The 26,126-nt window shown below is 43.7% G+C and overlaps 1 protein-coding gene across 1 annotated transcript in view; it reads right to left on the reverse strand.

Annotated features, from left to right (window-relative positions):
• Positions 1–15,616, reverse strand: part of LOC124595693 — an 84,520-nt gene extending 68,904 nt beyond the window's left edge. The window contains exon 1 of the mRNA XM_047134552.1: positions 15,531–15,616. Coding sequence (XP_046990508.1) covers positions 15,531–15,614 — 84 coding nt within the window. The 5' untranslated portion in view covers positions 15,615–15,616. The remainder of the gene's footprint in view (positions 1–15,530) is intronic.
• Positions 15,617–26,126: the final 10,510 nt, after the last annotated feature.

Genomic DNA, 26,126 nt, shown 5'->3' on the forward strand with positions numbered 1-26,126 from the left:
ATTTTCTGTATCCAGAAAGGCCCGTACAGGACCTGAAACATGCGGTCGTGCATTATCCTGCTGAAATGTGGAGTTTCGCAGAGATCTAAAGAAGGGTAGATCTACGGGTCGTAACACATCTGAAGTGTAACGTCCACTGTTCAAAGTGGCGTCAGTGAGAACAAGAGGTGACCGAGACGTGTAACCAATGTCACCCCATACCATCATGCCGGGTGATACGCCAGTATGGCGATGACGAATACACGCTTCCAATGTGCGTTCACTGCGATGTCGCGAAACACAAATGCGACCATCATGATGCTGTAAACACAACCTGGATTCATGCGAAAAAATGACGTTTTACCATTCGTGCACCCAGGTTCGTCGTCGAGTACACCATCGCAGGCGCTCCTGTCTGTGATGCAGCGTCAAGGGTAACCGCAGCCTTGGTCTCCGAGCTGATAGTCCATGCTGCTGCAAACGTCGTCGAACTGTTCGTACAGATGGTTGTCTTGCAAACGTCCCCATCTGTTGACTCAGCGAACGAGACGTGGCTGCACGATCCGTTACAGCCATGCGGATAAGATGCCTGTCATCTCAACTGCTAGTGATACAAGGCCGTTGGGATCCAGCACGGCGTTCTGTTTTACCCTCCTGAACCCACCGATTCCATATTCTGCTAACAGTCATTGGATCTCCACCAACGCGAGCAGCAATGTCGCGATACGATAAACCGCAATCGCGATAGGCTACAATCCGACCTTTATCAAAGTCGGAAACGTGATGGTACGCATTTCTCCATCTTACACGAGGCATCACAACGTTTCACCAGGCAACGCCGGTCAACTGCTTTTTGTGTATGAGAAATCGGTTGGAAACTTTCCTCATGTCAGCACGTTGTAGGTGTCGCCTCCGGCGCCAACCTTGTGTGAATGCTCTGAAACTCTAATCATTTGGATATCACAGCATGTTCTTCCTGGTGGTTAAATTTCGCGTCTGTAGCACGTCATCTTCGTGGTGTAGCGATTTTAATGGTCAGGAGTGTATTACAGCGGTATGAAAAATTGCTTTGGCACAATTAATTCAAGTCTCAGTGGTAGCGTTAATTTTTATTGGCCACACTTTTTCCATATTCCAGACTATTTCGTCTGACCTGATATTGTTCAGGCTGTATAGTGGAAGCGATAGCGATTCGAGAGGCTTCCAGATTTGCTCGTCATACAAAGGTCCAGAACTTGCTCATAGTGTCAGACTCAAAACGCGAAAACTGGTATTGCATTCTAATCAAAACGCGAAGCGGAAGAAATGGAAATTTATATATGACAATCATATCGAAATAAAAGAAGGGATATGAGAATCTCCTTTGTAGGGGCTCCGGCTCATATAGCACTGGCTTACATTGACGAGGTCTTCCAATTTGCTACAAGGATAGCACTACGCTGCAATGCGACCAGCAATTAGAAGCGCCCTCTCGTTTCAAACATTTCAGGCAAACAGGAAGCTGGTAACTACTATCTTTGTGCGAATGTGTAACAACTATGGTTCAATAGCCTTCTCTGCGACTGTCAGAAGAAAGAAGAAGGTGTTTTTCTGAAGTTTCTCCGAAGCACAACACTATCACTTACTGCAAAACATTGTGAAACTGAACCTCCCCTACCAACAAAAACTCCTGTTTTATTACGTCACATAGATCCTCAAATACACAAAGTCCTTTTCTGTATTCTACAAGATTGTAGCATTCGTATACGTAATTTGGTGTTCTATCTGTGGTTGCAGTAACAGTCTACACTGAGGTGACAAAAGTCATTGTGTAGAAAAAAAAATCAGTCCGAACAGGCCTTGGAAGGCCCAACGGTACCGATCGGCCGCCGTGTCATCCTCAGACCACAGGCGTCACTGGATGTGGATATGGAGGGGCATGTGGTCAGCACACCGCTCTCCCGGCCGTATGTTAGTTTACGAGACCGGAGCCGCTACTCTCAATCAAGTAGCTCCTCAGTTTGCCTTACAAGGACTGAGTGCACTCCGATTCTCAACAGCGCTCGGCAGACCGGATGGTCACTCATTCAAGTGCTAGTAGAGCGCAACACCGCTTTACTTCGGTGATCTGCGGGAAGGCCGTTGGCGTCATTATATAGCGATATGCACATATACAGATGGAAGCAGTACACGTACACGAGGTACAAAACGGCAGTGCCTTGGTGGAGCTATCATTTGCATTCAAGTGATTCATGTGTAAAGGTTTCCGATGTGACTATGGCCGCACGAAGGGAATCAACAGACTTTGAACGAGAAATGGTAGTTGGAGCCAGACACATGGGACATTACATTTCGGAAATCTTAGGGAATTCAATATTCCGAGATCCACAGTGTCAAGAGTGCGCCGAGAATACCAATTTCAGGCGTTACCTCTCACCACGGACAACGCAGTGGCCGACAGTCTTCACTCAACGACCGGGAGCAGCGGCGTTTGCGTAGAGTTGTCAGTGGTAACAGACAAGCAACATTGCGGGTGACAAAATCGCACAGAACAATGTCGCACGTTGCAGCAAATTTGGCGTTAGTGGGCTACGACAGCAGACGATGACAGTAGTTTGTTGAGTGAGTATGATGCTCTGGATGCAGCTTTGATCCTCGCCTCTGTTTCTTGCTTCCAATCGTTTTTGTTGTTTACTACTACCCCCAAATATTTAAACTCATGTACCTCTTCAAACTTGTGATTATCGATCCGCAGAGTTACCCGTCTTTTTGTTCTGTAATTTCTTTCTACCCTCATGAATCTTGTTTTCACATCATTTACTTCTAATCCAGCTTCCTTTGATTTTTGAAAGAGTCTTTTTGCCAGCATTTTAAGATCCTCCAGATTTTCAGCGATTAGTACTACGTCATCTGCAAAGGCCAGTACATGTATTTTTGTTCCTATTTTAATTCCCTCTTCTGCTTCACTTTCTGCGTCCATCGCTTACTGTATTACGATGTTGAAAAAGAGGGATGTTATTCCTTCTCCTTGCGTGACTCCCGTTTTTATGTTAAACGCATTGGAATATTCTCCATCCATTTTCACTACCCCTTTCGAGTCTTTCAGTGTCACTTTCACAAGATTTATTGCCATTGTTTTGTTATACTCCCAATATTTGGATATGTCTTCTTTCAGTATGAACATCTAGTCAGTAGCTGAACGATCCTTCATAAATCAACTTGTTCCTCATTTATTATCTCTTTTAAATATGGTTTTAATTTTTTGTGGTGGATCTCGGAGAACACTTTATAGGCGGTGCTAATTAATGAGATGCCTCCTCTGCAGTTTCTGCATTGTTTGTCGCCCCTTTTTATGAGTTGGCATTATTATGGCTTCTGTCCACTGCTCTGGAATTCTTTCTTCATTCCAGATGTTCGTATTCCTCACTTCTTAAACAGTCCAAATGTTAAGCCATCTCTCCCTGGAGCTTTCTTGTTTTTCAGTATTTTCATTGAGTCTACTGCCTCTTTCATTGTTGGCGGTTCCTCGAAGGGATCTACACTCTGATTATCATTTCTGCCCTTCTGTCTTCAACATTTAGAAGCTCCTCAAAATATTCCCTCCAAATTTCCACACCTATGGATCTTTCCAGAACTGTATTGCCACTTTTATCTTTAATGCCGTACATCCGTGGTATATATCTTTTGCTGAAAAATCTGACTGATCTGTAAAAATCTCTTGCATTCTCTGCACTTTTATCATCCTCTACTCCTTTGATTAAACTATCCATACGTTCTCTCTTTTTTTCCTTCTGAGAAGATTTTTAGTTTCTCTATTAACATTTTCATACGCTTTTTTGCTTTCGTTGGAATCTTCTTAAAGGTGTGTTTCCTTCGCTGCTCTTCTACCTTTCATTTTATGCTCACATTCTTCTGAAAACCATTGATTTTTCTTCCTTCTTTTTCTTTGTCCGCACACTTCTAGTGTCGCTTCTTCCGCATTTGTTTTTATCATTCCCCAGTGGTCTTCAATGTCAAGGTTATCTTCCATTGTTAGAACATCAAATTTGTTTTGCAGCTTGATGACAAACTCCTGTACTTTGCCGTTATCCTTCAATCGTCTACGACAATGTTATAATCTTTTATGCCGATTTCCTCCCCGCCCCCACCTCCCCACCTTCGCTTTTAAATGGCTATTCTTTGGCGTACCACTGCTACGACTAGATAATGGTCTGTGCCTGCTTTATCTCTTCTTATGGTTTTCACATTCGTTATACTGTTTTTATGTCTTTGATCTACCAGGTCATGGTCTATTTGCTTTTTTGTTCTTCCATCTGGTGATACCCTAATTACGTTGTGAATGTCCTTTCGAGGAAAGTGTGTGTTCATAACCGTTGGGTTGGCTCAGTGGCGGATACAGAAAAACCCCAAGGAAGGGGCGCTAAGCATATCTTGAGTTACCTTTACTTTTACTGTAACAAAAAAAATCAAGTCACATGCAAAGTTTAAGAAAGTTTTATTTAAACTGATTAAACGATGAATTCTATCCGCCTATTCTTCCTGGCAAATTGGTTAATTACATTGTCAATAGGACAATCAATGTCAGGGTGAGTGTTCAGCAGAGCAAAGCCATTAAGTCGATCCTTCATTGTCGACCTCAGCCATGTCTTTGTACGCGACAACGTTATTAGTAAAAATATTGTTACGAGTCTCGTAACAATATTTTTACTGGGAAATTACTATGAATTACTATTATTGATACTTCACTATCAACTGATCACTCTTACTCTTGATTTACCTTCACACTTGCACTTTGCTACAACTAGGGCTTGTTACTTATTAATTCTTCAGTCTTAATATTTCTGCTTCTGAATGTAAACTAGCTTCCTATTCGGCAAATGGTCCGTATTTATAACGCTACGTGTCGAAGGTTCTCTGTACAAGAAAATAGTAGAACATTCGCGACTTTTCTCGAACAAATGTCAGACAAAATAACGTATCGAGATCACTAGAATGGCCGCGATTTTTCTCGTAGGTATGTGTTAGCTATCTATGTGCCAGATAGAAACGTATAAAGTACGATGACACGGACGCGCGTGCTACATAGGAAAGTACAACTACTCGGTAACTCGATTCAGTCGAGTCGGTCGAGGAAAGAAACGAATAGCGTGCCACTGGGTTGGCTGCACTTGCACAACTTAGTAGCCTCACTCAATCACCATTACTTATAAACAGGTATTCTAGTATTTCAGAAAAGTCTCTCATTTAAAACTTGTTGAAAAATGTTTCCTGCAGTTCTCTAGATATTTTTCGCTTTTTTAAGAGCATGACCAGTTGCTTTTTATGCATTTGATACCACTAATTTTGGTTATTGAGAGCCACGAAGTGCCTTGGCGTAGGCCTCATCCCAGGCTCTGAGCTGGCCACAAAACTGTTCCATGTATTCGTTAATCATTTTCAACAAGTATAAGTGGACTCCAGATAATAATTTCGATAAAATAAGATCTACTTTTTCGCATAGAATGTCATCTGAGTATAACAGAAAAATATGCTCACCCTAAGAAAAAGCTCCGTCTTATCGTACAGAATGTCATCTGCGTATAATAAAAGTACATGCACATCCTAAGCTGACAGTGAGGTCACTGATGGGAGTAGCTGTGGACTGGAATCTCCTTTCCGCTTGTTATCAACTTTAGACAGTGGACAACACTGTTTAATGAGTCTAAGGATACATAAGGCGATTCCAAAATCAATTATCCATGACATTTTAACGACCGTTGTTGTCGTCGTCGTCGTTGTTGTTGTTGTTGTGGTGGTGGTCTTTTCTTCGAAGACTGGTATGCTCCATCTGGCCGCGATAGTCTTTTCCTATTCAAGCCACTTCATCTCCGAGTAACTACTGCAACCCGCATTCAGTTTGAACCGCGTATCATCCACGTTTCACTTCTGTAGAACACTACACTCCATACAAATATATTCAGAAAAGAGTTCCTAACATTGAAATTTATATTCGTTGTTAGGAAATTCCTCTTTTTAGAAATGCTGTTCTTGCTATAGACAGTCTTTCTACTTCCTCCATCATCAGTTATTTTGTTGCCCAAAAAGCAAAACTCTTGTATTACTTTTAGTGCTTCAATTCCTAAACTAATTTCCTCTCCGTCATCTGATTTAAGTGGACTACATTTCATTACGCCTGTTTTACTACGACTGACTTCCATCTAATAACCTCTGCTCTTTCAATTCCTTTGCTATCTCTTATAGAATTGCAGTGCCACTGGCAAACCTCGAAGTTTTCGTTTCTTCTCCCTGAACGTTAAATCATTTCCCAAATTTCTCCATAGTTTCCTTTACTACTTGTTTAACGTACATATAGTGTAACATCATCCTATTTCACTCCCTTCGCAATTTGATTTGCATTAATGTGAACGAACTAAAAGTATGTTTTTTTAACAGATTTAGTTTTCTGGACACTTCGTGACAGATAGGAGAAGCATGTCTAATATACGGGTAACGGGATTCGCCAATAACAAGGAATCGTTGAGTAGCTCATAACTTCACAGAAGGTGTAATCGCTTTTTCATCAACAGTCCTTCGTTAATTTCTGTTGCACAATGTTCAGTAGGAATCGCTGATTAAACCTGCTTATCCTCAAACAATTTCGATGCTAATTGCCGTGCTGTAACAGAACTTCCTTTCGGAAAAATGTCGAGTTTGTCCTTTCCTCCACCTCCTTATCCACTTTTTTCACCATTCATAATCATTTTCTTTTTTTCGTGTTGTCACTGCTATGACATATGATGCAGAAGCTGCAGAGAAAGCAAGAACACGAATCGCTTATTTCCTTCATATATGTATGTATAATGTGAGAAACTTTCAGGGATGATGGTGAAGGGTAAATGTACCAATATGAAGTCAGGGACCCTGGTCCGAAAACTACCGAGTCGAAAGTTATAAGCGAACATCGTTCTGACACCTCTGACAATGGGATATGCATGCTGTTACTGTTGCTGCTAAGAGTGTAGTGTAGGCGCATACTCTCACAAGTCAAGCGCTATACAATGCTTGATTTGTGATGGTATGCGCCAGTACCCCGTACCATTAACTCTGAGGAAAAAAAGCGTTAAAATTATTTTTGAAGTTAGGAGAAGCGTGTCTATTATACAGGAAACTGGATTCGCCACTAACAAGGAATCGTTGAGTAGCTCATAACTTCACAGAAGGTGTAACTGCTTTTTCCTCAACAGTCCTTCGTTAATTTCTGTTGCACAATGTTCAGTAGGAATCGCTGATTAAACCTGCTTATCCTCAATTTAAAAAAAATTAAAAAAGCACCCCCCCCCCCCCCCCCCCCCCACCAGAAGGTTGCAGTACTGTGGAACCTCTTTTATTTCTTTTCTTTCCTTATGATGTGTCTCTCCTAGGAGTCGTTAGTTCTTTTTTTTTTTTTTTTTGCATTGTGCAGCTGGAGTCAGTGCGAACGAATACTGGACACGACGCCTTTCATTCGACACCCAGTGTCGATGGTAACGTCGGTTTGTTTCCCTTTGCAAATAATAGGATTTTTTAAATCGAATTTTCCATGCCCATTCTACAAAGTGGTCCCTATTTAGTCTAGTGTGATATTCCTTTTATCGACGTGTGTTAACAGGGCCAGTGAAACACGAAGAGCAGTCAGTACTGCGGCAGCGACAGCACGGCCTCGGCCGCGCTCACTGCCACATCCCTGCACGTGCACTGCTCGCAGTCAGTCACTGCTGCTATACTACCTATTCTTCATGTTTTACGGCTCCTGTTAATACGTAGCGATGAAACGAGTAACGCAGTAGACTAATTTGGTACTGTTGTATCGAATGAGCACACAAAATTTCACTTTAAAAACCATTTTGTTTGTAATGGGAAACAAACCGACGCTTTCCGTTGACGCCAGGCGTCGTGTGAAAGACGTGATGAGCAGAATTTGTTTCACATTGCAAATACCGAACTGAAACACCAGAGAAAATGCGCCTAACGACCCACTGGAGACACACACACACACACACACACACACACACACACACACACACACTAGCTGAGTTCTCGGCATTGCCCGGGTATGTACTTATTTTGATATTCTATTAGTCCAGTTCCACCTTCCCCCTCTGTCTGTCTACCTCCTGCCCTCCGCACCCTCTGTGCTTCTACTCCTGCGCCTTTCTCTATCCATCTCCTCCTCTCCTCTCTCTTGTCCATTCCCCCTCCCCCCCACCCTATCACTGTCCATCTCCTACTCCTCCACCTGTCTGTCCCTTTCTCCTCCTTCCCCTTTCCTGTCTGTCCATCTCCTCGTCCTCCCTTCTGTCATCACACTCACCCCAAGAGGATGATGGTGATTTTTACTCCTACAGTATTTCTTTGCAAATTTTAATTAATATGTGTACCACATTTGTTTGAGTCGCTCCAGGGGTTTAGGTTGAGCTTTTTACCCGTGTTTTGGCTCACGTACACACGTGACAAATACATTTCACACAAACATAATATATTTCACGCGTATTTGTATATATATTTCACCTGTGTGTCTAGCGAATTTCGCCCTGCAGTTCCATTTTCACGCTGCTCAATGTTTACGACGTCGTATCTTCTGAACTATGTGCTGCACAATGATATAGTTTTGTGGGTACATTCAGTGTTATAAGCGACTACTGGCCGCGAAATGTATTGTGACTAGAGTTAATAGCAAACAAGTAATAAAATTAAAACGTCATGGATAATGTTGCAGTTTTCACGCATCTCAGTATTTGATGTCATATCTCCTGAACTATGGGTACAGTTAGTAGTAAAGAATTAATAAATTAAAATGTCATGCTTCATATGGCAGTTTTACTGCATGAACAGCGAAAATGTAGTAAGCAATAAACTTTTTTCCTTTCATCATTTTGTGAGGGTTGTCAGCGAGAAAAATTTTCACAATGATTTGAAATTATGTGTAAAGTTAGTTGCAACTCTCTGAGTGCTCTCTTTCTCATATACTAGATGACTACAATGTTGGTATTCGCGCATCGTGGGTTAAACTACTTTTACAGCCCAAGCCCACACCCTTTGACATGTGGGTGGTTCTTACCCCCACAGTGATTCATTTCAGACAGCGCCACTATGAGAATGTAAATCAGGTTTGTTTTAAATACACATTACAACGGTCGCGAGCGTTAGCTACCTTTGAGATGCGGGAGTTGATGCTAATGGAGAATGCCTTTAAAAGGCGACGAAGACCCCGTCGGCAACACCCCACTGATTTTGAACGAGGCAGTGTAATAGGCTCACAAGAACGTGGATGTTCCTTCTACGATATTGCAGAAATAGTCGTCAGGAATGTAGCCAGTGTATCTGCCTGCTAGCAGTGATGGTCACACGAATGTGCGGTTGCAAGGCGGCCAAGAGGCGCCACCGAGAGGTAGACCGTCGTGTTCGGCGTATGACTGTGGCGCATCGTACTGCATCTGCGGCAGCACTATGAGCAGCAGTTGGCACCACAGTGACACAACCAACTGTTACACATCAGTTACACTACTGGCCATTAAAATTGCTACACCAAGAAGAAATGCAGATGATAAACAGGTATTCATTGGACAAATATATTATACTAGAACTGACATTTGATTACATTTTGACGCAATTTGGGTGCATAGATTATGAGAAATCAGTACCCAGAACAACCACCTCTGGCTGTAATAACGCCCTTGATACGCCTGGGCATCGAGTGAAACGGAGCTTGGATGGCGTGTACGGGTACAGCTGCCGATGCAGCTTCAACACGATACCACAGTTCATCAACAGTAGTGACTGGCGTATTGTGACGAACCAGTTGCTCGGCCACCATTGACCAGACGTTTACAATTGGTGAAAAATCTGGAGAATCTCCTGGCCAGGGCAGCAGTCGAACATTTTCAGTATCCAGAAAGGCCCGTACAGGACCTGCAACATGCGGTCGTGCATTATCCTGCTGAAATGTAGGGTTTCGCAGGGATTGTCTGGAGGGTAGAGCCACGGGTCGCAACACATCTGAAATGTAACGTCCACTGTTCAAAGTGCCGTCAATGCGAACAAGAGGTGACCGAGACGTGTAACCAATGGCACCCCATACCATCACGCCGGGTGATAAGCCAGTATGGCGAGGACGAATACACGCTTCCAATGTGCGTTCACTGCGATGTCGCCAAACGCGGATGAGACCATCATGATGCTGTAAACAGGACCTGGATTCATCTGAAAAAATGACGTTTTGCCATTCGTGCACACAGGTTCGTCGTTGAGTACACCATCGCAGACGCTCCTGTCTGTGATGCAGTGTCAAGGGTAACCGCAGCCATGATCTCCGAGCTGATAGCCCATGCTGCTGCAAACGTCGTCGAACTGTTCGTGCAGATGGTTGTTGTCTTGCAAAGGTCCCCATCTGTTGACTCAGGGATCGAGATGTGGCTGCACGATCCGTTACAGCCATCCAGATAAGATGCCTGTCATCTCGACAGCACGTTGTAGGTGTCGCTCTGAAAAGCTAATCATTTGCATATCACAGCATCTTCTTCCTGTCTGTTAAATTTCGCGTCTGTAGCACGTCATCTTCGTGGCGTAGCAATTTTAATGGCCAGCAGTGTACTTCACGGACAGCTCCAAGCGCGACAGCTGTGTGTTGGTTAGAAGAAGGACAGTTGAGTGCCTGCAACCAACCTGTCTGTGTGCTAGACACACTGAGCCTACATCTTGAATTCTGGTCTGGGATGCGATTTCGTATGACAGCAGGTGCACTGTTGTGGTTATCCCATGCACCCTGACTGCAAATTTATACGTCAATCCGATGATTCTACCTGTTACACTGCCATTCATGAACGGTATTCCAGGGGGTGTTTTCCAACAGGATAACGGTCGCCCACATACTGCTGCTGTAACCCACCATGCTCTACAGGCTGTCGACATGTTGCCTTGGCATGCTCTATCACCAAACCTGTCTCCAGTCGAGGACATATGGGACATCATCGAACGACAACGCAAATCTGATCCACAAAAAGGATTAACTGTCCCGGTATTGACTGATCAAGTGCAACAGGCATGGAACTCCATCCCACAAACTGAGATCCGGCACCTATACAACAAAATGCATGAAAATTTGAATGCTTGTATTCAACATTCTGGCAATTTCGCCAGTTATTAATGTACCAGCATTTCACATTCGCAATGGCGTATCTCATGCTTAGAGTAACTTGTGATCTTGCAATGTTAATCACTGACATATGTTACCTATAGAAGTGTATTCCCAAATTTTCATTACTCTACATTAATTATTTGTTGGTGTTGCGAATTTTTTTTGCCATCAGGATGCATATGCATATACATACATACAAACATACATTTTTGTAATTTGTATGGATGTGTGTGAGTGTATGTGTGTGTGTGTGTGTGTGTGTGTGTGTGTGTGTGTGTGTGAGTGTATACATATATAGCCACGTACAGTACAAATATGTGTATACATTTATAAGTATGTGTATGTATAAAATTCTTCAAAGACTGTTATAAATTTATTTTAATATGTAATCTCTATTCATAGAATGTCCAACAGTTGTGTTGTCAGACACACATTTTCGACACATAATCAAGTCTGATGACAATGCGGGATATACAACATCAGAATGAAGTGTATTTTCTAAATGGTAATTAATTATTAAAATAAATTTACAATAATCTTCGAAAGTAACAAAATTCAATGATAAACTGTACAAATAGTTATTAGCACGTAAATGCTAGTTGAAATGACCAAAAGAACGCACAAACATCGCACATTTTGCCCCAGAAAGAAAGAGTCGTCGAAAAGGAGGGTAGCTGAGACCGCAGGGGTATGGAGACGGATGCGCAGAGAGAAATTTTCGTCTAAAGCACTGGGCGAGTTCATTTCTTTGTTCGGAAGGGGAGGCCATCTTTCGGCCGGTCAGCGATGACAGAATCGAGGCGCATGCCATGCGGTCTTGCTAAGACGATTTTACAAAACTGTTCGGTAAAAACTTTCATTTTTGTGGTGCTGATAGTATCATATGTTAGGTTATTGATGATGTGCCGTCATATCGTTAATGGCAATAGTTACTGTGATATTTATGTGAAAGTAAGACACCGCTCGAAATTCGAAAAAGTTTGTAATGAAAAATAGCGCTCAGTACGATATTGCGTTTGATGCATATTACATAACATGTTGCTAAATATGAAATTCAGCTAACACATTGAAATTTTCTTTAAAATTGGATGGACATCTCTTTCTGTCACTAATCTCGAGAAAATTAATCTGATGTAGCACATTCACTTGCGATCGCACCGCACCAGCGATAAAGCCAGAGTGAAATGTTCACAACGATCCTCATATTTCATAAACGGTTTGAGATATCGAAATGAGATTTCGGTAAATGATAGCACACAAAGAGGAGAGTACCTTGCCATTCGTTTACTATGCAAAAGTTAATTATCTACCATGTTATTCCACCAACTACAGACTTTTTCGATTAAAGAATGTAATTTTTAAGAGCCATCGACAGCTGGTGAAACGAGAAATGCTATGAATTTTGAAACAACCAAAGTGAAGGCGCTACTCGTTTAGTTCGTACTGATGATGTGCTTTTTCGTAAGTTACTGACCTTGTTTTTCCACAGCTCCTCATTTAATAAACTTAATGAAGCACTGTTTCAGAATTCTCCTGCAATTGCATCTGCACAACATGTAAGTGAGGTAAGACTGTGTAAATTCCGCTATGTTTTGGCAAAATAAGCAAATTTTAACATGGCAGCGAGAGCAATGTGTAGGTTTTACTCAAAACTCGCCACTCATGATGCTTCTCTGAGTGTTACAACTGGTTAATAAGCCAGGCGAAAATAAATCGCGACATTTTCAGCAAAATTCATTGTAGATACTAACCAAACCAGAGGTGACATACCGAGCGAGGTGGTGTATTGGTCGTGTCGTGTGACGAGGGCCTCCCGTTGGGTAGACCGCTCGCCTGGTGCAAGTCTTTCGATTTGACACCACTTTGGCGACTTGCGCGTTGATGGGGATGAAATGATGACGATTAGGACAACGCAATAGCCAGTCCCTGAGCGGAGAAAATCTCCTACCCAGCCGGGAATGGAACCCGGGCCCTTAGGATTGACAGTCTGTCGCGTTGGCCACTCAACTACCGGGGGCGGACGGCGTAGTGGCTAGCACACTGGACTCGCATTCGGGAGGACGACGGTTCGATCCCGCGTCCGGCCATCCTGATTTGGGTTTTCCGTGATTTCCCTAAATCGCTCCAGGCAAATGCCGGGATGGTTGCTTTGAAAGGGCACGGCCGATTTCCCTCCCCATCCATACCTAATCCGATGAGACTGATGACCTCGCAGTTTGGTCTCTACCCCCAAACAATCCAATCCAAATCCAGAGGTGACATACCTTTTTGAATGGTTACCATGCAAGTGTAGGAATGGGGGGTGGGGGACTGCTAGTTAATATTTACAAAAAATTTGATGGTAGGCTTTAGTTTAAAAGGCACTTCCCCTCCACTGCTCAGCATTTCCCCTACAGCACCTGCCGGCAACCCCCACCACTGCCGCTGTCCCTGTGCGCGCCCTGCAGTTTGCGCATCTACCGTCCACGTTATTCTGCACGGATTCTAGGTGCTTGTTTCCAAGTCACACAGAAGGTAACCCGGTTCCACCATTTCGCAAAGCGAGGAAGGCTGGAAATTTTTTAAGAAATAGCTTATCCAGTAAGATCTTTTCTGCGAAAAGCACAGTTCAGAGTTCGAGGTCCGGCACACACATTTTACCAGTCGCTTTCAAGGCACTTATTAATTAATATCAAGAGCTTAGATGGAAACCCAGTTCTAAGCAAAGAAGGGAAAGCAGAAAGGTGGAAGGAGTATATAGAGGGTCTATACAACGGCGATGTACTTGAGGACAATATTATGGAAATGGAAAAAGATGTAGTTCAAGATGAAATAGGAGATATGATACTGCGTGAAGAGTTTGACAGGGCACTGAAAGACTTGAGTTGAAACAAGGCCTCGGAGTTAGACAACATTCCATTAGAACTACTGACAGCCTTGGGAGAGCCAGTCCTGACAAAACTCTACCATCTGGTGAGCAGGATGTATGCGACAGGCGAAATACCCTCAGACTTCAAGAAGAATATAATAATTCCAATCCCAAAGAAAGCAGGTGTTGGCAGATGTGAAAATTACCGAACAATCAGTTTAATAAGTCACGGCTGAAAAATACTAACGCGAATTCTTTACAGACTAATGGAAAAACTAATAGAAGCCGACCTCGGGGAAGATCAGTTTGGATTCCGTAGAAATGTTGGAACACGTGAGGCAATACTGACCATACGACTTATCTTAGAAGATAGATTAAGGAAAGGAAAACCTACGTTTCTAGCATTTGTAGACTTAGAGAAAGCTTTTGACAATGTTGACTGGAATACTCTCTATCAAATTCTGGAGGTGGCAGGGGTAAAACACAGGGAGCGAAAGGCTATTTACAACTTGTACGGAAAGCAGATGGAAGTTATAAGGGTCGAGGGACATGAAAGGGAAGCAGTGGTTGGGAAGGGAGTGAGACAGGGTTGTAGCCTCTCCCCGATGTTACTCAATTTGTATATTGAGCAAGCAGTAAAGGAAACAAAAGAAAAGTTCGGAGTAGGTATTAAAATCCATGAAGAACCACAACTTTGAGGTTCGCCGATGACATTGTAATTCTGTCAGAGACAGCAAAGGACTTGGAAGAGCAGTTGAACGGAATGGACAGTGTCTTGAAAGGAGGGTATAAGATGAACATCAACAAAAGCAAAACGAGGATAGTGGAATGTAGTCGAATTAAGTCGGGTGATGCTGAGGGAATTAGATTAGGAAATGAGACACTTAAAGTAGTAAAGGAGTTTTGCTACTTGGAGAGCAAAGTAACTGATGATGGTCGAAGTAGAGAGGATATAAAATGTTGACTGGCAATAGCAAGGAAAGCTTTTCTGAAGAAGAGAAATTTGTTAACATCGAGTGTAGGTTTAAGTGTCCGGAAGTCATTTCTGAAGGTGTTTGTATGAAGTGTAGCCATGTATGGAAGTGAAACATGGACGATAAATAGTTTGGACAAGAAGAGAATAGAAGCTTTCGAAATGTGGTGCTACAGAAGAATGCTGAAGATTAGATGGGTAGATCACATAACTAATGAGGAGGTATTGAATAGGATTGGGGAGAAGAGAAGTTTGTGGCACAACTTGACTAGAAGAAGGGACCGGTTGGTAGGACATGTTCTGAGGCATCAAGGGATCACCAATTTAGTATTGGAGCGCAGCGTGGAGGGTAAAAATCGTAGAGGGAGATCAAGAGATGAATACACTAAGCAGATTCAAAAGGATGTAGGTTGCAGTAGGTACTGGGAGATGAAGAAGCTTGCACAGGTTAGAGTAGCATGGAAAGCTGCATGAAACCAGTCTCAGGACTGAAGACTGCAACAACAACATTAATTAGTGAGTATTGACTTGTCAGAAATGACGAGCTGCTGTAGTTAATCTACAGCGTGGGTCTCGCACCCTGCTCGCAGGCGCGTTACCTCGTCGCTCGCCCGGGCCACCGTCAGCAGACACGCCGCCGCCGCCACCGCCGCCGCTGCCGCTGCCGCTGCCGTCGCCCGCATGGTGAGCCGCCGCTCTGTGCCGGGATCGCCCCGCGCCGCTGTGATATTGCGGGGCGCTTCCCACCGTCGCGTGACTCCACCCCGCCCCCTCCTGGCACGACACACACGTGCCGCAACCGCAGCCCCGCTATCGCTCCCATCTCCAGCGCGCCACTATATGTTCCAATTAAGCAATCTCCGCTGATTGACGTCAGATTTCCGTGTACAGGGATTCTGCAGGCAAGGCTAGCCGCGCGCGACCAATGTATCCGCACGATGGTGGGAACCTTTGAGGGAACAGCAGTTTGCAGAGTTTCTTGAGCCGCCGTGCTCTGTAGCTGCAGCAGTCGGCTCAATTGGGTCCTAGAGAATTAAAGTATCTGTAAGTCATTCAAACGTTTTCTGTACACTGGTTCTACACGGTCCAGTCACATTAATGTGACCACCGGCTATGTTCGACGTCAACATGTAATAACCATCAGTGACAACAGGTGGCAGTACTAGCAGTGGAGGGTATACAGGGTGTTACAAAAAGGTACGGCCAAACTTTCAGGAAACATTCCTCACACACAAAGAAAGAAAATATGTTATGTGGACATGTGTCCGGAAACGCTTATTTTCCATGTTAGAGCTCATTTTATTGCTTCTCTTCAAATCACATTAATCATGGAATGTAAACACACAGCAACAGAGCGTACCAGCGTGACGTCAAACACTTTGTTACAGGAAATGTTCAAAATGTCCTCCGTTAGCGAGGATACATGCATCCATCCTCCGTCGCATGGAATCCCTGATGCGCTGATGCAGCCCTGGAGAATGGCGTATTGTATCACAGGCGTCCACAATACGAGCACGAAGAGTCTCTACATTTGGTACCGGGGTTGCGTAGACAAGAGCTTTCAAATGCCCCCATAAATGAAAGTCAAGAGGGTTGAGGTCAGGAGAGCGTGGAGGCCATGGAATTGGTCCGCCTCTACCAATCCATCGGTCACCGAATCTGTTGTTGAGAAGCGTACGAACACTTCGACTGAAAGGTGCACGAGCTCCATCGTGCATGAACCACGTGTTGTGTCGTACTTGTAAAGGCACATGTTCTAGCAGCACAGGTAGAGTATCCCATATGAAATCATGATAACGTGCACCATTGAGCGAAGGTCGAAGAACGAAACTAAAATGAGCTCTAACAAGGAAAATAAGCGTTTACGGACACATGTCCACGTAACATCTTTTCTTTATTTGTGTGAGAGGAATGTTTCCTGAAAGTTTGGCCGTACCTTTTTGTAACACCCTGTATAAGGCTTGTCAGGGGACGCGGAAAACGGTGCAGTCGTAGAATGAGATTTTCACTTTGCAGCGGAGTGTGCGCTGATATGAAACTTCCTGGCAGGTTAAAACTGTGTGCCGCATCGAGAATCGAACCAAGGACCTTTGCCTTTCGTAGGCAAGTGCTCTACCAACTGAGCCACTCAAGCACGAGTCACGACCCGTCCTCACAGCTTCCATTCTGCCAGTATCTCGTCTCCTACCTTCCAAGCTTTACAGAAGCCCCTCCGCGAACCGTGCAGAACTAACGTTCCTGGAAGAAAGGGTATCTCATACTGGAAACATGCCCTGAGCTGTGGCTAAGCCATATCTCCGCAATATCCTTTCTTCCAGAAGTGCTAGTTCTGCGAGGTTCGCGGAGGGGGTTTTGTGAAGCTTGGAAGGAAGGAGACGAGGTTCAAATGGTTCAAGTGGCTCTGAGCACTATGGGACTTAACTTCCAAGGTCATCAGTCCCCTAGACCTAACGAACCTAAGGACATCACACACATCAATGCCCGAGGCAGGGTTCGAACCTGCGACCGTAGCGGTCACACGGGTCCAGACTGTAGCACCTAGAACCGCTCGGCCAATTCGGCCGGCGAGACGAGGTACTGGCAGAACTGAAGCTTTGAGGACGGGTCGTGAGTCGTGCTTGGGTAGCGCACTCGATAGAGCACTTGCCCGCGAAAGGCAAAGGTTCCGAGTTCGAGTCTCGGGTCGTCACACAGTTTTAATCTGCCAGGAAGTTTCAGTGCAGTCGTAGTCATAATGCGGAAAGGGTGCACCAGGGGCAGTAGATAAGAGGGGTGAGCGACAGCTGCACAGATGTGTATGGGGGAATAGACCTGCAACTGCTGAGCAGGAGACTGCCCTGATGAACCAACGGGCTATAAACAGGGTCCCCTCGAGAACTGTTCTATGAACGTTGCTGCGTGTGGGCCTCTGCAGCAGGTGCCTGGTTTGTGCACCCGTGCCGACTGTTGTTCATCGGCGACGAAGGCTGGAACTTGGACGCCAGTACCGGGTCTGGACGTGCACAGAGTGGCGACAGGTGGCCATTTCGAATGAATCATATTGTACACGCTCCATCAGACAGATAGTTGTTGGCGTGTACTGCGTGAAACGTCTGGAAGACAAGGTTAAAGGCTGGCGGAGGGAGCGTCATGGCCTGTGGAATGATTCTGTGGCATTCCCTGGGTGATCTCGTCATTCTGGAAGACAGTGGATCAACACAAGTATTCGTCTACCTTTGGGAACCATGTCCACCCATACATGCAGTTTCTTTTTCCTCGGCACAATGACATCTATCAGCTATTGTAATCCCCCTGACCACTAAAATCCCTGAATTTAAATCCAATCGAGAATCTTTGGGATCCGCTCGATCGGGCTGTTCGCGCCACGGATCCTCAACGGAGAAACCCAGCGCAGCTGGCCGCGGCAGTGGAGTCGGCGTGGCACCATATTTCTGCCTGTACCTTCCAGTACCTCACTGACTGACTCTCTTTCTGCACGTCTCGCAGCGGATCATCTTGCAACAGGTGGTCACTCAGTCTTTTGACAGGAGGTCATATTGATGTGACTGGACAGTGTATAGCCACTAAGAATATCTTAGAGACTAAATACCGGGTGATCAAAAAGTCAGTATAAATTTGAAAACTTAATAAACCACGGAATAATGTAGATAGAGAGGTAAAAATTGACACACATGGTTGGAATGACATGGGGTTTTACTGGAACAAAAAAAAAAGTTCACAAAATGTCCGACAGATCTCTTGCGCGCGTCGTTTGGTGATGATAGTGTGCTCAGCCGCCACTTTCGTCATGCTTGACCTCCCAGGTCCCCAGACCTCAGTCCGTGCGATTATTGGCTTTGGGGTTACCTGAAGTCGCAAGTGTATCGTGATCGACCGACATCTCTAGGGATGCTGAAAGACAACATCCGACGCCAATGCCTCGCCATATCTCCGGACATGCTTTACAGTGCTGTTCACATTATTCCTCGACTACAGCTATTGTTGAGGAATGATGGTGGACATATTGAGCATTTCCTGTAAAGAACATCATCTTTGCTTTGTCTTACTTTGTTATGCTAATTATTGCTATTCTGATCAGATGAAGCGCCATCTGATTTCGAGACAGAGTTTCGTGGTGGAAATTATTGAAAGCATCTTGCATTGAAGTACGCGCTATATTTCGAACTTCTGCAAAACTTTGCCAGTCTTGGGGATTTTGCGTTCTTCTAAATTTGGCATGCTTTTTTCGCTGCTTCTGCAACAGCGATCTGGCCCGTTTTGTGTACCAAGGGGTATCAGTACCATCACTTATTAATTTATGTGGTATATATCTCTCAATTGCTGTCGATACTATCTCTTTGAAATCATTCCACAACTTTTCCACGCCTACATGATCAGATCGGAAGGAGGCACACTGTCTCTTAAAAAGGCGTTAAGAGCATTTTTGTCAGCTTTTTTTAAATAGATATACTTTGCGTTTCTTTTTGTTGGTTGTAGGAATTACGGCATTCAGCCTAGCAGCTCCTGCCTTGTGGTCGCTAATCCCTGTATTGTCACGATACTCACTATTTGTCCAGGATTATTTATTGCTAAGAGGTCAAGTATGCTTTCGCAACCATTTACGTTTCGAGTGGGCTCATGAACAAATTGTTCAAAATAATTTTCTGGGAAAGCATTCAGTACAATTTCAGATGACGTTTTATGCCTGCCGCCGGCTTTAAATGTATAATTTTTCCAGAAGATTAAAGTCACCACGGACTATAATTGTATGAGTGGGGTACCTATTTGAAATAAAAGTTTTCTTTAAACTGTTCAGCAACTATATCTTCTGAATCGGGGGGTCGGTAAAACGATCCAATTAATAGTTTAGTCCGATTGCCAAGAATAACCTCTACCAATACTATTTAGCAGGAACTATCTACTTCAATTTCACTACAAGGCAAACTACTTGTGACAGCAATAAATAGTCCACCACCAATTGTATTTAATCTATCCTTTTTGAACACTGTTAGATCGTTAGAAAAAATTTATGCTGAACTTATTTCCGGCTTTAGCCAGATTTCTGTACCTATAACTACTTGAGCTTCAGTGCTTTCTATTAGGGCTTGGAGCTTTGGTTCTTTCCCAACACAGCTACGTCAGTTCACAACTACAATACCGATCGTTTCTGCGACTAACTTACTGTGTTTTGCTTGCCCTCTTTTAGACGGACGCCCTTTCTGTGGTTCCCTGAGGCCCTCTAACCTAAAAAAAAACACTCAGTCCCTTCCACACAGCCCCCGCTACCCGTGTAGCCGCTTCCTGTGTGTGGTGTGTAGTGGACTCCTGACCTATTAAGCGGAACCTGGAAACCCACCACCCGATGGCGCAAGTTAAGGAATCTGCAGCCTACAAGGTCACGGAACCGCCTGAGCCTCTGATTCAGACCCTCCACTCGACTCTGCACCAAAGGACCACAGTCGGTTCTATCGACGATGCTGCAGATGGTGAGCTCCACCTTGATCTCGCAAGTAAGACTGGCAGTCTTTATCATTTCCGCTAGACCCCCCGAAACCAGATAGTATCTCCTCCGATCCAAAGCGACACACGTCACTGGTACCGACATGAGCCACCACCTGCACCCTGTACTCTTCATGGCATCCGGAAGCACCCTTTCCACATTCGGAATGACTCCCCCCAAAATGCACACGGAGTGCACACTGGCTTCCTTCCCCTCCTTGGCAGCCATGTTCCTAAGGGGCCCCATTACGCACCTAACGTTGGAGCTCCCAACTACCAGCAAACCCACCCCTGTGAATGCCCAGACCTTGCAGGCTGAGAAGCTTCCTCTGGAACAAAGAGGACGACTGTATCCTGCTCAAAGACATCGTCAGCCACAGGTAACGCCCGAAATATGTTTGTCAAACGAACCTGGGGGGCCCTACGATCGGCCCCTCGGAAAGTCTTTCACTGCGTGCCAGACTTTGGAGTGATCTCCCACTCGAACACGGGTGAAGGGTCAACCTCTGTTCAGTCAGTATTCGGGGTGGCCACAGCAGTGGACCAAACGGGGAACACGTGGGACATGCTTGACGTCTCTCACATCCCCGCATCAGACCCCCCACAGTGATGCCCCTTGGCAGCAGCCTCAAGCTGTGTGACGGAAGCCAACGTAGCCTGGAGCTGTGAGCGATGGGTCGTCAACTCAGTTTGCATCTGTCCACAGCAATCACAGTTCCTATCCATTACTGTAGTCGCTCCCGTTTGAAGCTCGTAAAAATGTATAAAACACGAACAATGTACTCGGCTTATTAGCAGCAGGACTTCGAACTACTCTCTCACTAATGGTCTAAACGACACTGAGCTACACTAACCAAAACAAATAAAAGCCTGTACGATCTGAGGGTCGATATAAGGGTCGATAGCAATGTCGGTACGGTATGCTACACTGTTATTAAAATAAAAGCTTGTGCCTGGTAAGCACTCGAACACGCAAGAAATTACAAAAATAATCTAGTAACTTCACAGGTATCTGTAAATAAATAAAAATGTACAACAAACGAATGGTGTACTACTCGTCTTCTTAGCAGCAGGAACACGAGGTGCTCTGTCACTGACAGTCTATCCGGCAGGGTGATTCAAACTGAAAGAACAGATTTCAGCTGTTTATTACAGACAAACGATGAAAGATAGAAAGACATTGCACATGTTACTGGATAGAGAAAGGTTAAACGTTTTATGTTCGTTAAGACCCTGTACCATACACTCAACATGAGCACCATGCAACATCGAAACGGTAGTCCACTTCATTCCACGCGCCCCTGTTTATTGAAGTGAGAGCTTCATGAAGTCGATTTCTCAGCTTTTGAGGAGTAGCTGCCATAGCTGGGACAAAGCCTTTGCTCCACAGATAAAAATCGCAAGCTGTGAGGTTCGGTGACATGGGAGGTCAAAAGCAATGAACAAGATCTTGCTCTTCACCTCTTCTAATCCAACGTTGTGGGATGGTGTTGTTAAGATAACGCCGCACCTCAAGGTGAAAGTGAGGCAGTCATGCATAAAAATGAAATCATTGGAATCTTGGAAGGAAGATTGAGTTTAACGTCCCGTCAACATCGAGATCATTAGAGATAGAGCACAAGCTCCCCCAAGGTTGGGGAAGGAAATTGTCCGTGCCCTTTCAAATGAACCATCCAGGCTGGAGCGATTTAGGGAAATCACGGGAAACCTAAATCTGGATCATCGGAAGCGGGTTTGAACAATTGCCCTCCCGAACGCGAATCCAGTGTGAAAAACATTGCGTCGCCTCGCTCGATCATTGGAACCTGTGTGAAGTTGAGGAAACAAGCATGTCAAAGTATGACATGTCTATCAGAGATTTCTCCGCAGAAAAGAAAGCTCCATAAACTTTGTGAACAGAAATGGTACAAAATACCTTCGGTTTCGGTGAGTCTCATTCAAGTACGCCGAAGACGCTAAGATTTTGTGACCTCCAACTTCTACATTATGGCGGTTTACTTTACCCGACGGATGAAACATCGATTCGTCAGGAAGGATGAGTCGTTCGGAAAAAGTGTCGTCTGCCCCACCCACAAGAACTGAAATGTAAAATTCTCACATTTTGTTATGCTCCCCTAGATGCAATTGCTACAGTAACTGCAACTTATACGGCTTCATATGCAGGCATGTTTTGAGAACACATCGTTGTCTGTGGAAGTTGAAGTTACTGACCCGCCCGCCTCGAGGAGTTCCGGGAGCTCCGTCTGAACGCATCTCGGATATACTCGACATTTTCATCAGGCGTGCGTGGCCGACCAGTGCTCTTCCCTCTGCATATGCAACCAACTTCCAAGAATTTTGTATGCCAGTCACAAAGGTGCTTGTACAGAGGCGGCTTGTTGTTGAATCTTCGCCGGAATGCACGTTACACTGGAGCAATGGACTGACTTAGCGCAAATTCTAACATGCAAAATGATTTCTCTTGTCGTGCAGTCGCCACGTTGCTACAAACAAAGAACAGCGTAGCTGTGTCAAAACTTTGAACTTTCCTCCATTCAGTGACATGCGCAGTGTGCTTCTATCTTTTATAGTTTGTCTGTAATAAACAATTGAAATCTGTTCTTTCTTTTTGAATCACCATGTATAACATCCTAGAAGCAATTTAACTGTGGCTAATGCTTGATTTACTTCGACAATGATGTTATCCTATACAAAAAATCGAAAAATTAACCAAATTACTAAAGAACACAATTTGATACACACAGTAATCTGGTCAGAAACTTAGCTTCAAAACTTACTGATTTATAAAATGTTATCACCTTGCGACAACTAATCTCAGTTAGTTACACTAACATCAGTGAAAAGTTTAGAGGAAACAGTAAACATGTTGCATTTTAAATTATGTCACAACTGTCGAGCGTTGATAAAATTCAAGTGTTAAATATGTAACCTGCGTCTCAAACCGAATTTTAGAAACACGCTTAATTCACAGAAATATTGGTATCAACTTCAGTTTTGGATTTTTGTAACACTAACACAATATTCAAAACCTAAAACGTAGTGTATAGAAAAAATACATTAAATAAATTAATCACATAATAAACATTACAAATTGAGGAGTGTGAACAACAACTACCCTAATCGAATCACTAAGACTATTGAAAACAGGAATGCTAAATTGTACTTTAATATAGACTGTGATAGCTACACAAAAGTGGAGATGTTAAAGATGCCAACATCTACCTGATATTTTGACTACATTTAAATAATTATCAGTGACTTTTATAAATAAAACCACATATAAAAGTTCTATTGACTTTGGAAATGCGCACCACGTTTGGCAACGAAAAACCAAGAAGGGGGTTGGTTGCACAGCTGCCAACCGTAGCGACGTGTCCCTACGCTTTTCGCTCTTTTTTCCAAAATGTAGGGATCTAGTGAGGATTTCCGATCCCTCTGTAAAACGTAGGGGCTTTCTTGTTCAAGAAAGAAAAATTTCAAAATAAAAATTAAGAAAGGAAAAAGTTGCCTAACTGCATGAATTTTAAACATTATGTAAGTCTGTCACCACTGCGTTCGGAACGTTGGCCTATCAAAGCCTAGATCAGGGACGAAAAGAAGCGCGGAAGGGAAATGTTTTAGTCACTGCCTGGGGAGGGTACGTAGCAGGGGAAAAATACTGGTGTGTTTGGTGCTTAAGCGCTCCTCGTGCTGATGACCTGCTGTCTCCTACGGTGCAAATTTCGCACGGAAGTAAGCCTTATTGCCACATTTTCCTAAGCAGAAAGTCTTAAATCTCGCTGTGACCAACTTCCTAGAAATATGCGAACAAAACGTCAGCGGCACTTTGTATTTCTAGTACCTCTGCTGTGTAGATACTATTTTACGAATAATCGTCTTGCGGTTACGTTTTCTGTTGCTTTTCATCTTAATAAACGCAACACATATTGCCCAGCAAAGTAATAGATGCATAGCAGACCGCTTGCACAATGGGGCGACGTATGGACACGACACCGCGCGTGCCTACGTGCGTCCTTTGTACTAATTTTTGTGCGTGTCCTTTTGTTGCTGTGCGATAACAATTGCGCACGAATAAAGATACGTGGTGCGGAAGTACCTTAAGGTTGTCAAGTGCTTGCTTTTCCACCACGAGATTTACGTCAGTGCAGTACGTAAGGAGCTCAGTAGGACTCGAAACAAGTAATATGAAAAAATAAATAGTCTACAAAAAGCGGCTGTTGCTTTCTTATTTACCTTGCATTATGAGACAGTTTACGATAGATGTGCATCAACATCTTTGTAACGTGCTTCTATGAAACATTCAAAATTAAAGCTAAAAGTCAGTCATTTCTTTTCAGACATCTCCACCGCAGAGTAAATGGAAATAGGGCGTCATTTCCAAAGGAAAGACTTCATTTCGCTGCGTCTGTTGGCTCCTTTAGTAGTAAGCACAAAATCATGTACATGGCGCAAAGGCTACCAGCCGCAAGCTTCCCAAATAACATTCTGAATATTTTGTTTCAAAACAGTGACCGTTCATTGTACAAAATTGTTAATAAGGTAGAAATGTTACTACCCAATACTTGATTAATTTTTTTGTCGTCACTCTAGAATTTTTTGCGCCCCTAGGGATTTCCATGACGAACGTAGGGACTTGTCACCTGTAACGTAGGGACATGGTCGAAACTGAGATGCCAAAGACGTATTTGTTTTACGTGTATCAAAATATTACACAGTGTTAGCACTGATGTCTGAACTACAGTGTGAATGAAACATAAGTGGAGTAACGATAAACACTGCAGTACATTTCATTCAACTGATGTCCTTCAGTGATCTGCTCAGATTTGTTTCACAAAATCCATTAAAGTTTTTTCACAGATGTTGCAACAAACGCGACAATACGAATCACACCCTTTCGATTTCAACGAAGTCATCAATAACACAGAGAAGCATATTGTGTCTCCTAGTGTTTTTGGGATTCTGTAGTGCTGCACCCACGTCAGCAAATTCCACCGATATTTCGAGGGCAGGTTGTAGCGATGCAAGGGTACCAAATTTGTCGTAAAAGTCAGTAAATTACTCAACGGACAGTGTTTTTCAGTACAGTTATTTCGTTCATTCCAAGCAAGTGTCGATTCGTGACATCATCGTCCAGGCTCGACTTGACTGTAATCTGAATCCGTTTTAGCAACCTAATAGTTTCTCTCAGGTGATAAATTTTATTGGTTATGAAATACAAGTACTTTAAGTTTATTCAGAATCGAAAATGTTTAGTTAGAAATTACACGCCATAATTTACCTGTTTAATATAAAGATGTTTTGATTTTTTATGCAAAAAAGTGTGAATTTATGTGCGGGTTTTAATCTGAGACGAGTTATCACTTAGAGTGCAAAAGTGCGCGTGTGCCGGTTGTTGACCTGTGAGGTGAATTTTATTTTTCTATGATTTTGACTCGGATGGACACAAATCCAGTTCCAGTTAGACTTTGCGTGAGATCACGTTATTACAAAAGAGTCGTTAAGCCCATTAGGAAAAACTGAAAGTTGCGAGCTCGATTTAAAATACGTTACACGCCAGTGCGTAATCGAGCTGTCCTGTAAATCACATACAATAGTTACAAATGTTCTTGGACTTAATGCACTGAGTTGGAAGTTAATTTTGGGACAAGTACTGATTTTGACAAAAATGAACCGAAAGTTTATTTAAAATATTGCGGTTTAGTTCTAATTGAGACACG

Source organism: Schistocerca americana, chromosome 2 (assembly GCF_021461395.2).
Source record: "Schistocerca americana isolate TAMUIC-IGC-003095 chromosome 2, iqSchAmer2.1, whole genome shotgun sequence".
Classification (NCBI taxonomy): domain Eukaryota; kingdom Metazoa; phylum Arthropoda; class Insecta; order Orthoptera; family Acrididae; genus Schistocerca; species Schistocerca americana.